The sequence below is a fragment of the Sinocyclocheilus rhinocerous genome, unplaced genomic scaffold (assembly GCF_001515625.1).
Source record: "Sinocyclocheilus rhinocerous isolate Xijiao unplaced genomic scaffold, SAMN03320098_v1.1 scaffold323, whole genome shotgun sequence".
NCBI classification, from domain to species: domain Eukaryota; kingdom Metazoa; phylum Chordata; class Actinopteri; order Cypriniformes; family Cyprinidae; genus Sinocyclocheilus; species Sinocyclocheilus rhinocerous.
Window position 1 is genome coordinate 1,362,641 of NW_015643640.1, and position 20,000 is coordinate 1,382,640.

Consider the following 20,000-nt stretch of genomic DNA (forward strand, 5'->3'; position numbering starts at 1 on the left):
TGTGTGTGTGTGTGTGTTGTCATATTTTATTACCATTTTCTAAACTATAGCGAATAAACTGTGATAATGTGAGAAATGTTGAAGGTGACTGAATACAGTTTGGTTTGACTGCATATATAGGCTATATATTCTAAAAAAAAAAGTTTGAAAAAACACCCTGAGTTTTAACACGTTTGTCAGATATGAATTATTGGATATATGGATATTGAGACTTGCACCTCCTGTTTATCTCCTCAGGATGGTGCTGTGTTGTGCAGATACATTATTACTGGACTGAATAAATCCACTTGAACAACTTTATTATGTTCAACAGTGTACCACGCATAAAAAAATAACTATGTTAACTATCATTAAACTATATTTGATGATAAATACTGTATGATAGCTTTAAAATAAACCAACATGACCTTAAAGAACATTATATTTGATTTTTCTCAAATTAAAATGAAACTAAATGTAACCGTATTCGGTTACACTTTATTTTAAGGTGTCCTTGTTACAGTGTAATTTTACATTTAAGAACTATTAAGTAACTACATGTACTTATGGTTAGGATGAGGGTTTGGTTTAGGGTTACTTGCATGTAATTATGCCTAATTAATTGTTATCACAATAGTAAGTACATGTAGTTAATTAATATTACTCAGTACTTAAATGTATAGTTACATTGTAACAAGGACACCTTCAAATAAAGTGTAACACACTTTTTTTTTCAGTCCCGCTCTGCTTGCACATACAATGTACTTATTATAGTAATTAGGTACTAACCCTAAGCCTACCCCTAAACATAACCCTACCCCATGTAGTTACCTTATGTTATCAGTACTCTCTTACACTGTTAGTGCACGTAGTGTAAAATAAAGTGCAACAGCAATTTCTTATTGAAATTAGTTTCTATACAGAGAGAGACACACACACTTGAACAGTGATAAATGAAGTAGGATCCTAAAGAAGGAACATTCAGAAGGACACAGGCACGTGGCATGTGCTATCATCCATGTGTGGCTGCCATTCATTCATTCAGCTGAGCACATGCTTGCTTTACAAAGTAACCACACGTACAGTAGTTCAAACGAGCAAATCACAATTATATAACAGTTTAGTCTTACTAGGCTCAGCGTCAGTGGTTAAGTGTCAAGTTCAACATCAAATCAGATATCTGAGCCTTTATCACGTCAGAAGAAAGGTTAGATATTATTGGTATTATCAGCGCCACAATATGTATTGCATTGATTTGCATCTTTTGTGCTGCCATATCATGGTTTGTTATGCACAATATGTATGCTCAAGCCAGTGTATCTGTGTAGATGCTACTTACATTAAACATGGCATTGGCTTCATTCTGAATGCTTTCAAACGTGTATTTCTCTGATCTCCGCCGTCGCATCTTAAAAAGGCGCGACCCTCGGTTTGAGAGGAGAGAGAGTTCCTCCAGCATGATGTCTTTTGGAGTGGAAAGTTTCTTTCCTAGGTCCATCGTAACACCTGCATTAATACCACACCATTTGTGTTATTACAGAATAATTCAACAGAGCCATTTATAAAACCTTGGATAATGCTTTATAATAACTTAATAATACATGATAAAATACATGGCTCCTATATATTTAAAAGTTTTATGTGGGACAATATATATATACATATTGTCCTATCGAAATCCAAAAATTTGAGCACTTTTTACTGTACCAATCGCTTCTAGACCTCAAAATGTGTTTTAAATGTCAGAATCAGAAAGAGCTGTGTTTATACACATACACACACACACACACACACACACACTCTCACATACAGACACACACACACATACATACATACACACACACATACACACACAAGGAATTCGTCTTGGTGTCAGGAGCTTCCAGTGGAAACAAGTACAGACAAAGTGCAGATATACATATAATTTAAGGTAATAAAATGAAATATAACACTAATAATAAAGAGAATAGACAATAAATTAAAACAAAATAATAGCTATATGATGATAAAAAAATATAGCCTAGAGAAAATAGACGGAATTATGAATGTGCAAATGTTTTGAGAAGTTATGTGCAAAATATAGAGAAAATAGACAGTGTTATGAATATGCACACATGCTATTTTACAGGTGTACAGTCATGAGATGTTATGTATTGTTCAGGTGGAATATGGCTGTTCTTATGCCACTCGGTGATGATATATCTGTGTCGGAGTGCAAGAACAGAAACAATGTATTTGTATTGAAGGACAAATTTAAAATAGATCTTAATTAATTCATGCTCTTGTTTTCTTCCTTGTAAGATATATATAATATTATTACAGTGAGTGGTATGAAAGTTATTATGAAGTAAACTTTTATTGATGCTTCATATGATTCATATTTGAACACATACAGTAATTTAATTTATTCACACAACATATCATATCATAAAGAAACCAAAAGTACAAAAGTTTATAGTCTGGATTCCTGTGTTAGACACACATTCTATGAAAGGTCACATGACAAATCATTCAACCTTAATAGAAACTGGTGAATTCATTATTAAAAGGTTAAATATGATGGTTATGAATGTTTTATTAAAGGGTGCATGTCACGCTATTGCTGCAGGAGCTTTTCAGCTATGCCCATGACGTTATTCTGTACGTTTCCAAGACCAGATTCCAAACATAACTTGATATTTAGAATAGAAAGCGTTCATTTTTGGCGTCATTAATGTTTACTCGATGTCTCAATATAAATTGTTACTTAAAGCGTTTAAAACTGTACTTAATCTAAAAGGGTTCAGTGCTTGTTTAAACAGGAGAAGCTCTCTTGTTCTCCATGATCTTTATTCTGTTCTCATTTCGGCTCCAGCACAGCTGTCCTTTAGCCTCTGCAGAAATAGCCTGTGACAATAACAGAGTGAATCCACCGCTACAGGCAGACGAACATCCACGCCAGATTATTTATGGCTAGAACGAGGCTGTGGCCCTGAACCACGTTCTAAACGCTGGCGTTTCTCTCTGTAATCATTCAGTGCTGATGTGAGAGCAGGTTTTGGCAGAAGGTTATACCGTTGGCACCACCATGGACCTCATAGCAAAGAGCAGCTGCCTGCTTCGTCCTCTCACGCACTGAAAGACTGCTGAACTGTGACATGTTGGGTTAAATGAGAATCCCAGTAGTGCTGCAATACATAAAGGACACAGATACTTGTAGTAGAACGATCGAAAGTCAATTTATAGGATCATGTGAGATAATGAGAGTTATAAAATAAGGATACATAAGTGACCCTGAACCACAAAACTAGTCTTAAGTGTCAATTTTTCAAAATTGAGATTTATGCATCACATGAAAGCTGAATAAATAGCTTTCCTTTGATGTATGGTTTGTTATGATAGGACAATATTTGGCTGAGATACAACTATTTGAAAATCTGGAATCTGAGGGTGCAAAAAAATCTAAATATTGAGAAAATCATCTTTAAAGTTGTTCAAATGAAGTTCTTAGCAATGCATATTACTGATCAAAAATTAAGTTTTGATATATTTACGGTAGGACATTTACAAAATATCTTCATGGAACATGATCTTTACTTAATATCCTAATGATTTTTGGCATAAAAGAAAAATGTATAATTTTGACCCATACAATGTATTGTTGGCTATTGCTACAAATATACCCCAGCGACTTAACACTGCTTTTGTGCTCCGGGGTCACATATGTCATGAAGCATGAGCTGGTGACAGAACATTTTGTCCAGGGTGTAGATTGGGTTACTGAGGCTGATCAAAGCCAAAAGAAACTTTCTTTGCACAATTCACACGGCCTTGCCATTCCATCCTTAACTAGCTGCTCTCATTGAAAAATTCAAAAAGGTCGATCTCTGAATTCTCTTGTTTGGTAACATTGCTAGCAATGCTTGTGTAGATAAACTGGTATTCTAGTTTTTTAATGGTAACACAATATTATCAGTATCTACTTGTATTGCTGTCACAATAAAAAAAAATCAGATCAGAAAGAGATTCCTAAACTATCATTTTCAGTTTAATGTTCTTTTGTTAGGGCTTCTGTTTTAGTCATCTTTCCATTATCATGTGCACATTTATCCATCATGCGATCTAAAACACATCTCTGTGTATCTAGGTTTTGTTATCGCAGTTTAAGTGTCCACAACCCCCAACATTGTTATCGTTATCTTTATGCCCACACTGCACTCAGTCTCTCAAGGAAGGCCGTGGTCTTACCTGTTAGATCGGCGTGTGTCTTGAGTTCTACCTGTACAGAGGAAGAGGTTACTTTAGGTAGATCGATCCGGCCTGATTTGTCCTTGTCTCGCACTCTTATTGACTTGCACTGGGGTGTGTGCGGGTGTTAGTGGAACACCGGCTTACATCAATAGGCTAATTTTAGCTGTGTTCAGCTCTCAAACCTCTCACAATGCTATAAGATGGTACGGAGGGGGGAGGGAGGGAGAACTGTCTGTATGCATGAGAATAAAGTGTGCAAAGTCTGAGAGCGAGTACTTTGTGTGTGCAATTGTACGCTTCACAGGCTGGGTCATTTAAAGGTCACATATTGTACACCTTTCTGGAGTTTTATTTTAGGTTTTGATGTCCTTAAGAATATATATTTGCGGTATAAGTACCAAAAACCATCTCAATATATTTTTACAGCTCCTCTCTCAGGAGCTCTGCTGAGAACAGGTCGACTTTGGCCTGTCTAATTAATATTCATGAGCCTCTCTTCTGATTGGCCTGTTGTTTTCTGAGTGACGCACGGCCAGGCCAACCACAGGTAACTAGGGTCAGCCGACGTCACAGCGCTAGCTGGAGGCAGCAAAACAAAGGGGAAACTGGAGGCGGCCCATTCAAACCAGCGCAGGTTCGGCTACATAAGGAGCTTAAAATATCATCTTGTTGTGATGTTGGGTGCCAGAATCGACGTAATACAGCCTCAAATTAGAAATTTGATCGCATATCTGCTGCCACTGCCAGACAAAAAACGACGACAGCTGTGGTTAAATGCGATAAAACGAGCAGACTGGACAGAAACGATCGTCAAAAATGCTCGCGTTTGCAGTGCACACTTCTTATCAGAAAAGGTTCAATAAAGTATTGTCTTTTGTTGTTATGGGCGCGTCTACAGATTTCTTGCCATATGTCTATGTTTCTTGCATCTCACGATTATGTCGTGTATGAAATAATGTCTTGTGTGCATGTGTGTAAAACAACAAACTGATGATTTATATATAATCATTTGTAATTGTATATACATTGTTGTGATTTATTGTGGCTGGAACAATAATGTAGCCGTAAAAATATTTGCCTGCTGAAGTTGAAATGTATATACATCTTCATCATGACTAGATAGACACGGTGAGTTTGTCTTTACTATACACGTTAGATGTGATCCACCTCATAGTAACAATCCTGTCAGATCGTCCATCCTTTGAGTGAAAGTATAATGTTACAGGCCAGCCGATCTGGTTTCGTGGTTAAAGTTAACCTTTTCGACATGTATCCGTGTTGTTGTTGCTCAGCAATGGCATGGACAGATGTTGTCTGGGGGTTTGGCTAAAGGAGAGTGGGACGGTGGGCGGTGCTCGGGGTGGTGACTGATGACGGTGACTGTGTAGTTCTGACGTCAACTTTTTACGGAAGTCACAACGGTTAGTGAAAAATCACAAGAACTTTAAGCAGGCTGTGTGCATTTTACTGTGGACTGACAGTTTTGAAACTTATATGGTAGTTACATAGCACCTAGACCTCAGTTATCATGAAAAAAGCCAGGAAATTTCAGTTTTGACAATATGGGACCTTTAAGGCTTAAACCCCACTATTTCTCTTTCCGTACACAAGTATGGGAAATGTCTCGTTACATAACACATCATCCTGATGAGATCCTTGTCTGCTCCAGGAGAAAATCTAAATAATCCATTTTGCAGATTTATTGTTTTTAAAAAGATCTGATAGAATCAAATGGTAGTATACTATAGTAAACATTGGTATATACAACAGTGACAGATTTTTCAGTCATCATGCATTAATAAAACTCTCTTTAGGGAACAGCTTGATGAATGTTATGATAGATGAGAGACTTTCAGATTGTTTGTGGTTTGGATTTCAAAAGGATTATCAAGCTTTCTAAAATATAGAATGTGTATGCTGGGTGCTGAGGTTCATTCAGATAGAAATAATAATCTGTGATGTGTCTAGAGTTAGTATTAGATTAGATCGATTCACACATTGACTTACACGGTAAAGAAATAAACATTTACACATTGAACAATAAAGAATCGTGTGACTGAGAACGCCACAAACAGCAATACAATATTAAGATGAACTATCAAGTGAGAGTCCAGAAACATAATGATCAAGTCACACTATCAGAGATAAAAACATAATCAGAGACTCAAAGGCAACACAGTGAAAAGATCACACTTCCATCATTTCTGATAAGTTTAAAAATAATAATGATTTATTGAAACATGTTGTTCGGGAGTGATCTAAATCACAGTAGTTCAGAGTAATCACTGTTGCATACTGACTGCGTTTGTCACAACTAAATAGATTAATTGTTCACGGTTACACAAATACAACTAATCTACTCCACCAAAGAAAAACTAATTGTGCTCAGGTAGTGTAGAATGTGTAATGTGTATGAATATAATAATACTGTATAAATACACTATAATGAGCGCTTTTTCATTAATAATCGGTTCTCAACAAGAGGGCCTCAGCAAACTTTCAAGGGGTCTGCTAAAAGTTATTTAATAATATTAAGATATATTAAAATAAGTAAACTTAATTAAAATGCTAGAATGTTAGGCCAACAACATACTGTAAACTTCATTCTTCATCAGAGTTTCATTCCACACCCACTCAGTCCAGATTTGACTGAATATGTACACACATGTATATAGCGAGTCTAGCGTTAAAATATCTATACAAGTAATGCTCAGTTTCCCTAAAGTGCTATTTTTGTTAAATCTGGTGTCTTCTGTCATTCAGTGCTTAAAAATTTTATTTTTTAAGGTTATTTTCGGCCTCTTGGAGCTTCACAGCAACTGGAGTGGAAAACGAAAGATTTTTCATGTTAAGGGTGAACGATTCCTTTCATCTTGTTTTTAATCGGCATTCACAGACAAATAAACTTGACTGGAAAATTGCTGTGGCTGTTGGCAGTGAGGCTTATGTACAAAGCCCCTTTATGTTTCTTTTTAACTTTTTATTCATCAAAGAATCATGAAATAGGAAGCAGCAAAAACTCTTTTCAATACTGATAATAAATCAGCATTTGTGACCCCGGAGCACAAAAGCAGTGTTAAGTCGCTGGGGTATATTTGTAGCAATAGCCAACAATAAAAAAACAGTTTAAATCTATAATAATATTTCACATTTTACTGTATTTTTTCTGTATTTTTATTAAATAAATGCAGCCTTGATGAGCATAAGCGACTTTAAGAAACATCCTACTGATCCCAAACTTTCGGTGTGCGCATATGTACACACACACACACACACACACACACACACACTATGACTTAATTTGATCAATCAAAATACTAATTTGATTTAAGTTTCCAACTGACTCTTTGCGACTGTGGAAAGTTTGTGTGAAGTGTGATATGATGAGGCAGAGAACTACCCCTGCTGTACCTTTCGCTGGTCACCGGAGGCTGTGAAGTATGGAAAAGCGCTGAAGTAAAGCTGTTGGCAGGGGATGTAACAGCTATTACGGGCCCCATCTCTTGAGGGCCACCGGAAGACTCGTACAACACTCTTTGCTTCCATTCTGCTGCCGTTTCTGGTAGTGATTTTCTATGAGTAGCAGAGATTTTGGACTCTTCAGGACCAAAGGAGCTTTGAGAAACCGCCTCGGAGGGCTGTTCCACCCACGAATATTGCCTGCTCAGTGATTCACGTGTTGAAAGGACACCTGGGGTGGACACAGGAGAAGCGGGAGACACAGCGGACAGTCTCTGAGGGAAAGACAAGGAGCGGCTCCTGCTGAATCCCTACACAGAGAAAGAAAGATAAGCATGCACACTTTGAACAGTCTCACAAGCAAATAATCACAAGTTTTAGTTTGCAACACAAAGAAGCTCTTGTGGCTGTTGTGTTTCTCACAATACTTTTTACTTCACACAAATAAATGAAAATTTAGACTGCCCTCTTCTGGACGATGCCTGTAAATGCTATTTAGAGACATTGCTAATTTTGGTTCAGGGGAGGTCAGGGTTGGTTGGCACAGGATTAATTCTGGGTTATAATTAGATACGATCAAAAAAATTTTCGGAGCAGTTGCACTCTTCGAACTCCGAGACATGAAAGCTAGACTCCTGCTAAAATGGCATTGATAAGAGAGACGTTCGGGAGAAGTTTCTCAGTTTGGGAAGGTTTCCAAATGATTGCTTCAGAAGTTGCAACCTGTGTGTCTAATTATCACCTCTGTCAGACAATACTGCTGTCCTCAAGAGTTGTTATTAAAACATGATTTTTCTAGCAGCTTGGAGTTGAGTTGGGGGATATTTCGGCACTTACCTCTGGTTAAAGGCACTTGACTAGTTCAGAAGTGTAAGACCTATCAGATTTCTAAGCAGAAGTGGTGTCTTAATAGGGTTTGTGTGTTTCAAACATGGTGGAGCAAGAGCTATTTATATAATGAGCTATGTGCAGAGTTAAGAGAAACACAGCCCACAACCCACTGCAAGAGTATATCAACAATCTGAGAAGAACAGAACTAATCTGACAGAACTGTTTTTAAAAATTAAGATATCTCATCATCTGAGTTTGTTTAAAGTCTTCTGTGTTATGTAGTATTGACCCAAGGTGTATTTTTATTACACTGATGGAAAATATAGTGCATTTTTCCATGTATGGACTGGTTTTTGTTGAACTTTACCAGAGAGAAAGCAGAAAGAGTAGCATTAGTAACATGGAAATACAAGAAAGTGCAATTGGTAAAATGCAGGAAAAATACAGAAAAGAGAGCACAGAAAGCATGAAGTGAGACAGAGCTGATGGGAATATTTATTAAAGAGAAGTGCAATAGTTTCTAAAAGACAAGAGGAAAGAAGAACAGAAGTAACATAGTTCAGAATGATATTTGAATGAGTACAAATTAAAATGCTAAGAGTATTCTGTACACCCGTCGTCAGTGTTGGGGGTAACGCATTACAAGTAACGCGAGTTACGTAATCAGATTACTTTTTTCAAGTAACTAGTGAAGTAACACATTACTTTTTAATTTACAAGAGAATATCGGAGTTACTTTTTCAAATAAGTAACGAAAGTTACTTTGTTTCCAGTTTATTCCTTTGTTCACTGTATCTGAACAGCACATAATACGAATGAAGTATTCTGAATTATATTTTTAGATTAACTTGAAATGCCCAAAAGAGAATATCCACAAGAAAAAAATATAACTATGTCTTTAAACCATCTGTGAAAGGTTTTCCTCAACTAACAACAACTGATCTGGAGGTCTGACAGAATTGCAAAGGAGGCTCAATCCGAGGGGAGATCTAGTATATTGATCTGAAACTCTAGCATTTAATGCATTTAACACAAATTATTTAATTGTTGCTTAGACAATGTGCCTGACAAAAATCGCAAGTTTATCATCCAGGCCCACTTGGCATAATATAGTGAATGTGTTGTGTTGCTTGACACAAAAAACAGAAAATGTCAAACAGATTTTTTCTAAAAAAAAACACACAAAATAACTGTCATTAATGTGGAAACATATCACATTGAAATAATTCTGAAATAATGAAATTAACTTATGGTATAAATTGTAGAACTCTTATATAATGCATGGAAATCGTATCTTGTGCATTGATCTAGAACGAATGAGGAAACACTTTTTCTTTGATCTTTTGATATATTAGTGGTGATAGCGCTATAAAAATGTTCAAAAACAGCACTTTTTCAATCTGCCAAAACAACTCGTTTTGCATATATACTGTTGTTTGTGCAAAAAAAACTTTACTAACATTATAAGTGAATCTCAAGTAACACTTTAGATTAGTGAACACTATTTGCTGTTGACTCGTTGCTTACCAGCATGCATGTTACTTGCATATTGGCTGTTTATTAGTACTTTTAAAGCACATATTAATGCATGACCACAGTCTAGATCCCCCATAGCTAAACAGAACTACTACAACAACTACCTTACTTACTATCAATAAGCAGCAAATGAGGCATCTACACGACTCTTAGTCAGTCGTGAATATGTGTTCCCTAATCTAAAGTGTTACCCAAGAAACATGATGTAAAAAGCATGCCATAATCCCTTTAAAACTCAGTTAACGCTGCATAATGACTGGTTTCCATTGCTTGCCTCCAGTGTTTGTTTTTTTGGCCGAAAACTTTGGTCTTGGAGCCACTGGTATTGCACACCGTGAAGCGTATTCATTATTCACGGGTAAAGAGGACCCTACACAGACATTGACTTCAGCGCTTGCAGAAGGCATGCAGGCATTTGAGAGGCCTTTGTTTCTGTAGCTATCGCGCATGGTTAGTTGTTTGGCATGTGACTGTTGTGGAGTAATGGTGGCCTCATTTGATGCAGACTGAGGGACATAGGGGTAAGACACACTTACCAGATTTTGCTTAACTGACTGCGAACTATTTAGGGAGCGAGAGAGCGCTGCCAATGGCTCACAAGCAAGGGACTGGGGTTGAAAACTGGCAGGGGTTTGAGCAGAAGTCTGCTTAGACTCTGTGTTGTAGGTGAAAAGCGAGGAATTCAGCTGGTAAGGCTGATGTTTCATGACATCCAGAACATTGAGATGCTTGGGTGGCGGATTCGTCTTCTCCTTGTTTGCTTTAGGCTTCATCTTTGAACTAGTTGCAGGAGGGGGTTGTTTGACCGCTGCAAGGGGATAAAAAGGAGACAAAATAGGATTGTAGGATACAGGAGGTCGGGCACGGACGTTAGAAGAGTGTTTCCGGGTGCTTGGCATTGAAAGCGTCGGCGAGGAGGATCTGGCCTTGCTGGCTCGCACGGTCTCATCATCCACCACGAATTTGTCCATACGGGACTGTCTCCGAGCAAACAGTTCAGCTCCTTTTCCTTTAAGGTTCAGCCCCTCAGAAGCACCTGCATCTGATGAATAACCTTTAGGAAATGATTTAGATGCCTGAACGTATGTGTTTAGGTGTTGAGGTGGGCAGGAAGCAACAGAGTTACCATCATTTTGTGAGCTAATCCGTGACGTTTTGGACTGACCAGCACGCAGTGAAGCTGGTGTGTGTTGTGCATGACTCGGTTCTGGAGTCCAGGCTGATTGGTAGAGGTTTGGTGGGCTTTGTTGGGGTACTGCATGCACCTGGGTGTGTCCCATAGCTGGAACTGAACTTGATGGTGCAAGGGGACTCTGAAAGCGCTCTGCGGACCAAGGAGGGCGAGCTGGGTTGATAACAGGTTTGGGTAGGACAGGTGGAGGGTTTTTCTGCTTGATCCTCGGAGCTTGCATGAAATTGCATGCTTCAGCACCCAGACTGAGAAAGTCGTCTTCTGCAACAGACTCTGTTAAGGACTTCTGCTTGCCTTTTTTCTGAAGCGGAGGCATCTCTTTCGAGTCTGTCTTGTTTGCTCCTCTCCGTTTAGTTTCTGGCAGGATCCCTGTTTTAATTGCAGGTATGGTGATACGTTCGTCACGTGAAGCAATGATGTCTGAGGTGGGGGACCAGACCTGTGGCGTTGTGTTTACTGGAACGGGAACCTTGAATATGTTTTCAGGTTTCTTAGGTGTTGGGCTTGAGACGCCTTTGACTGGTGAAAAACTTTTTTGTCCTTGATTATGGCCACCCGTGAAGGGCTTCGCAGTTCTGTTGGAGACGAGGGATCTGGGAACGGCCGAACCTTGGTGACCATTCATACTGTTTGCTGATTGTGGTAACATCTGTTGCTGAAATGTTTGTTGTTGCCTTACATAGATATCTTGAGGGGCTTGTGTACTTTGTTCCTGCGGAGGAGGCTTAACAGGTGCATGCACTGGCGAGCCTTTTAGTCTCATTCCCTCTTGTTCCTCGGAAAGCTCATCCATCCTTTGACGCCTCTTGGCAAACATTAAGACTCCCTTTCCTTTAGTCTGTGGAAGATGCTCCATTGTTTCCAAGTTTGACTCGGTCTGTACTTTGAAATTCTGTTTTGCTCAAAGCAGTACCGTGGTTCTGAGCACTGAAGGAGCCGTATTCTTCTCAGAATCTATTTTTTGTGGCAATCTGAAGTCCGTCCTGAAATCTGTCACTCAGAATCCATACCATGTGAACCTTTTTTAGACACTTCTTGAACATCAACACGCCCTTCTTTTTATGTTATGTTTACACTTAAGAGTTGGCTTTTTTTTTCAGCTGTCTCACTCCATCTTAGTCCTGTGAAGGTAAATATAGAACAAGGAAATATAGTAAATTGCATGAGAAATATGAAGAATGCAATTCCACAAAACACTGGAGGAATTATTTAGAAATTGACCAGATTAACAACATGGGATCATGGTGTTATCATCTCATAATAATCATGGTTAATACATTCCCTCTGACATTATTAATAAACACCAGCTATTGTTTTAAAAGATAAGGTATTATTAAGCAATTTTGACATTTTTATTGAAGTGGCATTTAGTTTTTATCAGTTTATAGTGTTGAATTTCTCGGCACATCTTAATAAATCCATCAAAACATCATCACACAAGCCTCAGAAGAACATTGTTAGCTGACTCATTAAAGCTTTAACCATATACTAATTTAAGATTGTCAACTAATCTTGCCTCATTAATCAGACAGCATCAAAACAATTCCAACTGCATCATTTACATCCAAATCCAATTTTCTCACACAACTCAATCACCAATGCTATTATCAGAATACAACTGTTCATTTTCTAAATTTAAGTGTATTCAAATGCAGCTCTCAAATAAGAAATAAGCATCCCTCAAATTATTAGAAAATGAGCACACACTTACGTTATAAATCCAGGCAATCTATCTTTTAACTTTGTAAAAAAAAAAAATTTTTTTTAATTCTAATGCTCACACTTGGCTTTCTAACAGTCAGCTTAGTCCAAAGCACCCTGACTTACTGAAAGCTTTTTAGGTGAACAAACATTGTGAGACGTCATAAAACCCCTAAAGGGGGTATCTGTGCAAACTGTGTCATGCTCTGTGGTGGAAAGAGAGAGAGAGAGAGAGAGAGAGGAGAGGTGGGGTCCACTATTTAACGAGTCAGGTCTTCTCACTGAGGGATCGTATGACAAATCTCTACTGACACATGCTGGTGCCTATCAAACCTGTGGCCTGAGGACTACTGCAGGGACACACTCTTATTGAAGTATCTCTCTGATGCTGCTTTAGCATATGACTTGCCTCATCCTTCCCAAACCATTACTAGTATTGACAAATGATGAGCAATTTAAGAGAAAAATCAAAACTGATCTAAAGCCACTTTGTGCTTTTAATTGCCCTTTTACATGTAGATGCCATTGCTTCTAATTGCATATTAGACCAGCAGGGGCCGGTTGCATTAACTACTTAAACTATAGTCTTAAAAAGTTAGTCATCGAATTCCTTTTCTTAGTCATAACTTTTTTTGAATCTGAAAAGTAAGACTGAATTCCCCTCGGCTAACTGCTAGTTGGTTAAACTTATTTGGCTATGTTTGTGTAACTGGCCCCAACAGCAAAACCTAAAAATCCTTGAGTTTCAATATGTGAGCACATTTGTGACCCTGGACCACAAAACCAGTCATAAGTGTCAATTTTTCAAAATTGAGATTTATACATCATCTGAAAGCTGCATGAATACGCTTTCCATTGATGTATGGTTTGTTAGGATAGGACAATATTTGGTGCAATAATCTGAGGGTGCAAAAAAATCAAAATATTGAGAAAATCGTCTTTAAAGTTGTTCTTAGCAATGCATATTACTAATCAAAAATTAAGTTTTGATATATTTACGGTAGGACATTTACAAAATATCTTCATGGAACATGATCTTTACTTAATATCCTAATGATTTTTGGCATAAAAGAAAAATCTATAATTTTGACCCATACAATGTATTGTTGGCTATTGCTACAAATATACCCCAGCGACTTAAGACTTGTGCTCCAGGGTCACATATTGTTAAAATTCACTCTATTGGATATGTAAGATAATGTATTAAGTATTTAAAGTATTCCGATGTTTATTACATTTCTTTTGTAAGGTAACATTAGATAGAAAAAGAAAGCAGAGACAGAGACAGATACAGACAGCTGCTGAAGGACAGATTTGGAGCAGGTTTTTGTCTTACTTGGTGTCTGCTGGGTCCCGTCGAGGAGGCAGTGCCCCACCGCTCTGTTTGCTCAAAACCCTGGACTTGAAGTGCACTTGACACACAGGAGGTCCCACGCCTCTCCCTCCTTCTCCTCCTCTTCTTATGCCTTTTTTTGCTTCCTCAGTTTCCAAGGAATCAACGTTCCTGCTGGCTTCTAGTGTGAGCCTGTGCTGGAAGAGCTGCAGTCCACCTGACTCTGCTGTCTTGTTCAGATGTACTTCGAGGAGGATCTGTACCAGTCTCTTCAGTGTGGGACTGTCAGACTCATGTCAAAGCACGCTGACAGAACCAGCTTTTAAGTGATCAGAGCGACACTTGCATGCTTGATAACACTTTCTGTTTCTCCACAATGGAAATAGAAAGCTGCAGAGGGGCTGTCTGACCTTGTCTCAATAAACTCCTAATTGTAGTTTTTAAGTTAAGGTATGTGAATATGATCATGCAGGATAAGGCATTAATATGTGCTTTATAAGTAGTAATAAACAGCCAACATGCATGCTAATAAACAACTAGTTTATAGTGAGAATTTGTTTGAATATATATTTACATTTAGTCATTTTGCAGACGCTTTTTTCCAAAATGACTTACAAATGAGGACAATATAAGCAATCAAAACCAACTACAGGGCAATAATATGTAAGTGCTGTGACAAGTCCCGGTTAATCTAACGCAGTACACATAGCAAGGTTTTTTTAATATAATAAATAAAAAGAAAACAAGTAGATAGAATAAAAAAAGACAAGTAGTAAAAATAGAAATAGAATAGAGAGTGCAAGTGTTAGAGGGTCAGGGGTTTTTTCTCTTAGAATTAGAATGTAAATATATATGTGTGTGTGTGTGTGTATATATATATATATATATATATATATAACAGACCATTTGTTTTGCTTATGTCATTGCAATTAAAGTGCATGTAAATAAAAAAAAAACGTTTTAGTTTTTGCATCCATTTAATTCTAGAATGCACTCATCTGCATTGAGCCAATGAATGGATATGTACAGAGAACAATAACTAAGATATAAAAAGCATTTAAAGCATTTCTTGGCACAAAATCCTTTGCTATTCCAGGCACTTAACCGTGAAGTAATGTTGTGCTGAAAATAAGCACAACCTGCTGTAACACAGCCCTAATATAGACAAGAGAATCAAATGGTTTCTGGGATCTTGTGAGCCGTAGAACTCAGAAACTTAACTTGCACAGAAAAGTTTTATCTGGCTTTTTTGTTATTGAATAAATCTACTGAGCAACCATATAATTCAGCCCACTGTGAAATATACATGCAGTTAATATCTAACACGTTCTTCTTGACACACATCTTACTGATAGACAACAGAAAAACTAAAATATCTATCAAATATGATTATAAAAAAATATCCAATAAAATAATTACAATTCATATTTATATATCATCAACAGCAATACTTCAGATGCGTTTATGTCAAATTTGCGACATATTTCATCAGCACTGCAGAAGTGCTCAACCAACCATCCACGGCAAATTAAAAACACTGACTTTGTGTTGTCTAAACTACAAAACCCTAAAATGTTCATGACTAAAAGAGTGTTCAAGCTCCAGGCCTAGGCATGCACACGTGTATTTGGTGATTTCCAAAATGGCACAAATTCACCGAGGCACAGTGAGTCTAATGGAGTGAATTCTGCAGTGCCATCACCAGCTCTCCTGCTCTCTCTCTCTCTCTAGAAGGAATGGTATTCACTGTTTGTCTCTAAATGTTAAACTAGCATTTGTGTCCTGGAAGCCAAACACAACAGTGCGGTGGCTCTTTTCCATATTGTCCTCCGGATGGTCCTTACACAGTCTCATTGCCATTTATGTCTCATTACACAAGCATGGACAGAGATAAAGAGATATGAATGGGGGTGGGGAAATATACAGTTTATTACCACCCAAGTGATGATTTTACTTCATATGACCAGTGTACGGTCCAAATTGCTATATGCGTAAAATGCATGTGCTCATTGTCTTTTATGTTGCAGTATTGCTTGTGTATTGCCTCTAAATGCAGATAATGTGACGGCACATCAGAAATAATTATCATACAGTGTGTTGTCATTCTTATCTCTGACAGAAAAGCTGTTTTATTGGGCTGACCCTTGACCTTCATCAAATAAATATTTCAGCTGGACAAAATGTCTTTGATATGTGAAAGTCTGATAGGAGTCAACACATGCATACACATATCATCTCTTACCACTGTTTTACGTTGTGGAGCAACAGCCCAGTTTTTCCACTTTCACATCTGAAGTAGAAAGCTTCTGTAACATTATACACTACAGATCAAACGTATGGAGTCAGTAAGATATTTATCTGTTTGTTCATTTGTTTATTTGGAAAGAAATTAATACGTTTATTCAACAAGGATGCATTAAATTGATCAAAAGTGACAGTAAAGACATTTAGAATGTTACTAAAGATTACAAACTTTCTGGAGTAATGATGCTGAAAATACAGCTTTGATCACAGAAATAAATTACAGTTTAATAGATATTCACATAGAAACCAGCTGTTTGAAATTGAAATAATATTTCAGAATATTGCTGTTTTTACTGTATTTTGGATCAAATAAATGCAACCCTGGATGAGCAGAAGAGAATGCATTTTCTCTATACTACTTCATATTTTAATACTTGCTTCTGTATGGAGTCAGTAAGATATTTATCTGTTTGTTCATTTATTTATTTGGAAAGAAATTAATACTTTTATTCAACAAGGATGCATTAAATTGATCAAAAGTGACAGTAAAGACATTTAGAATGTTACTAAAGATTACAAACTTTCTGGAGTAATGATGCTGAAAATACAGCTTTGATCACAGAAATAAATTACAGTTTAATAGATATTCACATAGAAACCAGCTGTTTGAAATTGAAATAATATTTCAGAATATTGCTGTTTTTACTGTATTTTGGATCAAATAAATGCAACCCTGGATGAGCAGAAGAGAATGCATTTTCTCTATACTACTTCATATTTTAATACTTGCTTCTTATTGTTGGAATATACATTTCATATCATATAGTAACTGTCACATGGATTTCTGAGGTTTAATCAGTGTTGTAGTCTGACTAATCTTTCTAAAACTGAGCTGAATTTAAAGAAGAAATTGTGTCTGACAGAAATGTTATACATTTGCTTAAATCAAGGCAGATGGCATTTATTATTTCATTATAACACTTACAATGAACAATAATAAACCGTATTAAAAGTTACATTTTACAAATGACCACTATAATTCCTCTGAGACAAGAGTTACATTGTTCAAATATCGACAAAGTCACATAAAATTACAGAGAGAGAGAGAGAGAGGAGGCATCTCTTCTCTTTTTGGTAATAAATATTCATACCAATTGATATTTATTATTGAGCTTTTTCAAGACCTAATTCCCTTACCACATTATTGACATAAAAAATCTACAAAACAGCAGAATACATTTAACCTGTCATTTAGTTAAACATATATTCAGAATTCAATATAATCACTAATTAGCATTAATAAATGTTCATTATTGACCTATTATTGCATCTATTGTCCAAGCATACTGTACATCCTAATCTAGAGTTATACAGTTTTCTCTAACTACTGAAATGTCATGTGTGGCATCTGATCTTCAGATAACGGCTAGCTGAAGGATATAAACAATAAGGAAAGACACTGAAAGAAATAATGCATTTAGAGAACAGAAAATAGCACCAAAATGATATTTGAGGGTTGTGGAAAGAAGCTAAATTGTATCATCGTTGTGCATTATTAGAGCAGCTTTAGTGGAAAAACATTGTGCGTGTCTGTGCATCATGCACATTTTTCATTTTTCTGATATATAACCAACATTTTTAGGTCAATCAAAATGACCTAAAATGGTCAAATACAAACTAGATTCTTACTTCCGGCAGCTTTTGAAATCTTGATAGACCCCTTTTTCTTTTTTTATACATATGTAATATTTATTTTCACTTTTTTAGTTTTTTTAAATGTCAAAAATGTGTCTACACTGTGGGTTTTTTCCCCAAAAAAAGAAAAAGTGTCTCCCCACCACTGTCGAGTATTACAGACCGGTTGCTGGTTGTGTTGAATGAATACATTACTAAATAAAATGTAATTAAAAGACCACTTTTGTATCATATATGATACAAATCAAACAAAAAAGATGATACTTTATCACAAGTTTTTGGCTGAAAAATCTGGTGTAGGTGTAAAAAGCAGGTGTCCACTTGAGTAACATGGTTCTAGCGTGACCTTGAGAAATAATCCTAGTCCACCATAAATGATTTATCTATTGGATTAAATACTAAAAAGCTACCCAAGTAAACCAAGAGTGTTTAGGGTTGAACTGTGAAACATAAACTGTGTGATACAGTGAGTAAGAAACAGCTGGTCAGTGCTAAAAATGAGAATTAGAATACAGTAACACTGATGATGTGTTGCTGTTTTACCACTGCACTTACATTTGCATCACACAACGGCCCCAAACGTCTAACGAGGTTCTACATTCAGCGGTCAGTTCACAAAAGACAGTCTGGAGCAGTCCAGAGCAGCAGCGCAGGAAAGCTGGCGTTATCCGGTGAGAATCATCCAAGTGCTGACTAACATCTAAACAGCATTGTCAAAAATCTTAAGAGACTGCATTATATTCTCATCCTGCAAAACAAAAGCACCAACAGCTGTGTTATTATGCATGTCCGCTTTAGGTTTCGATAAAGATAAAGCAAGCCTTACTTTTTGGCAGCAGTCAATGAATTCATCAATAGTTACTACACCGTCCTGGTTCATGTCCATTTTCTTAGGGGAGAAAAAAAAGGTGATTAAAATGGTTTCTAATGTATCGTGAGGCGTAATCTAGCAATGCATAATGAAACTGACTTTTGATAGCGATTTTAATTAATATGTCTGATGCATAACCGGCCTGATCTAATTAAAAATGTGCATAATTAACAGATTTAATTGTTGCTACTTTATGTCTCAGTTTCCAGATTAAATGTCCACTGGGTGGCGCCAAAATATATAATGTTCTATTGTTGTTGTTGTTGTTTTTTAAATTACCGCTAATCCTTAACCTTGATTTTAAATTACAATTTGAATCCAAAATTACCAAATGAAAGTATTTAAGTAACTCATAATGCAGTTTGAGTGTTTCTTGCCATTGCCTTTGATTGATTAGAGCTAAATGACATTTTATATTAGGTGATTAACAAAATCGTAGAACTGACATGAAAGTAAAAACTTTTATAATGCTCAAGCTGCTGTTTTCAAGATAAACTATGCACAATATAAGTGTTATGAGAACATACAATAGGTTTGCATGAGAATCAGTGTGATATTTACGGCGCTAAAAAATGAACATTCTATTCAAACAGTTTTGGTTACCAGTTTTTCCCAATGTTAGAACATTTCTCAGAATATCTTCTTTTATGCTCCACAGAAGAAAGAAAGTCATACAGGTTTGTAATGACATGAGGGTTAGTAATTGACAGAAAGTAAATTTTTGGGGGGTGAACTTTCCCTTTAACTGTCATGTTCAAAAAGTATTAAAAGTCATAGTGCTTCTAGCGCCACCCTGTGGACATTCTCACATGGAAATATTTTCCAAAAATGCACACATTTTCCCATTATAACAGTGCATAAAAGCATTACTTGGAAGAACATTCTGACGTGTTGCCTCACTGCCTCTTCTTTCAGTCGTGGATGGATAG

General features: G+C 36.8%; 3 protein-coding genes across 4 annotated transcripts in view; all 3 read right to left on the reverse strand.

Annotated features, from left to right (window-relative positions):
* LOC107757573 (myozenin-2-like) overlaps positions 1-4,385 on the reverse strand; it is a 5,237-nt gene extending 852 nt beyond the window's left edge. The window contains exons 1-4 of the mRNA XM_016575090.1: positions 4,207-4,385; positions 3,034-3,146; positions 1,292-1,485; positions 219-244 (exon numbers count right to left, since the gene is read on the reverse strand). Of these exons, the coding sequence (XP_016430576.1) occupies positions 219-244; positions 1,292-1,485; positions 3,034-3,118 (305 nt within the window). The 5' untranslated portion in view covers positions 3,119-3,146; positions 4,207-4,385. The remainder of the gene's footprint in view (positions 1-218; positions 245-1,291; positions 1,486-3,033; positions 3,147-4,206) is intronic.
* A 4,898-nt stretch (positions 4,386-9,283) lies between these two features.
* LOC107757592 (synaptopodin-2-like) lies at positions 9,284-14,487 on the reverse strand. Of its 2 annotated transcripts, none has more exons than XM_016575109.1 (2): positions 14,265-14,487; positions 9,284-12,348 (listed from the first exon to the last, which is right to left on the reverse strand). In XM_016575109.1, exon 2 carries the CDS (start codon positions 12,081-12,083, stop codon positions 10,275-10,277), a length of 1,809 nt encoding a protein of 602 aa, XP_016430595.1. In that variant the 5' UTR covers positions 12,084-12,348; positions 14,265-14,487; the 3' UTR covers positions 9,284-10,274. The 2 variants fall into 2 exon arrangements, with proteins under 2 accessions (XP_016430595.1, XP_016430596.1); XM_016575110.1 differs by lacking the exon at positions 14,265-14,487 and adding an exon at positions 12,939-12,985.
* Positions 14,488-18,702: 4,215 nt separating this feature from the next.
* The window catches only part of LOC107757593 (Kv channel-interacting protein 4-like), a 9,300-nt gene continuing 8,002 nt past the window's right edge, over positions 18,703-20,000 (reverse strand). The window contains exons 7-8 of the mRNA XM_016575111.1: positions 19,027-19,089; positions 18,703-18,948 (exon numbers count right to left, since the gene is read on the reverse strand). Of these exons, the coding sequence (XP_016430597.1) occupies positions 18,901-18,948; positions 19,027-19,089 (111 nt within the window). The 3' untranslated portion in view covers positions 18,703-18,900. The remainder of the gene's footprint in view (positions 18,949-19,026; positions 19,090-20,000) is intronic.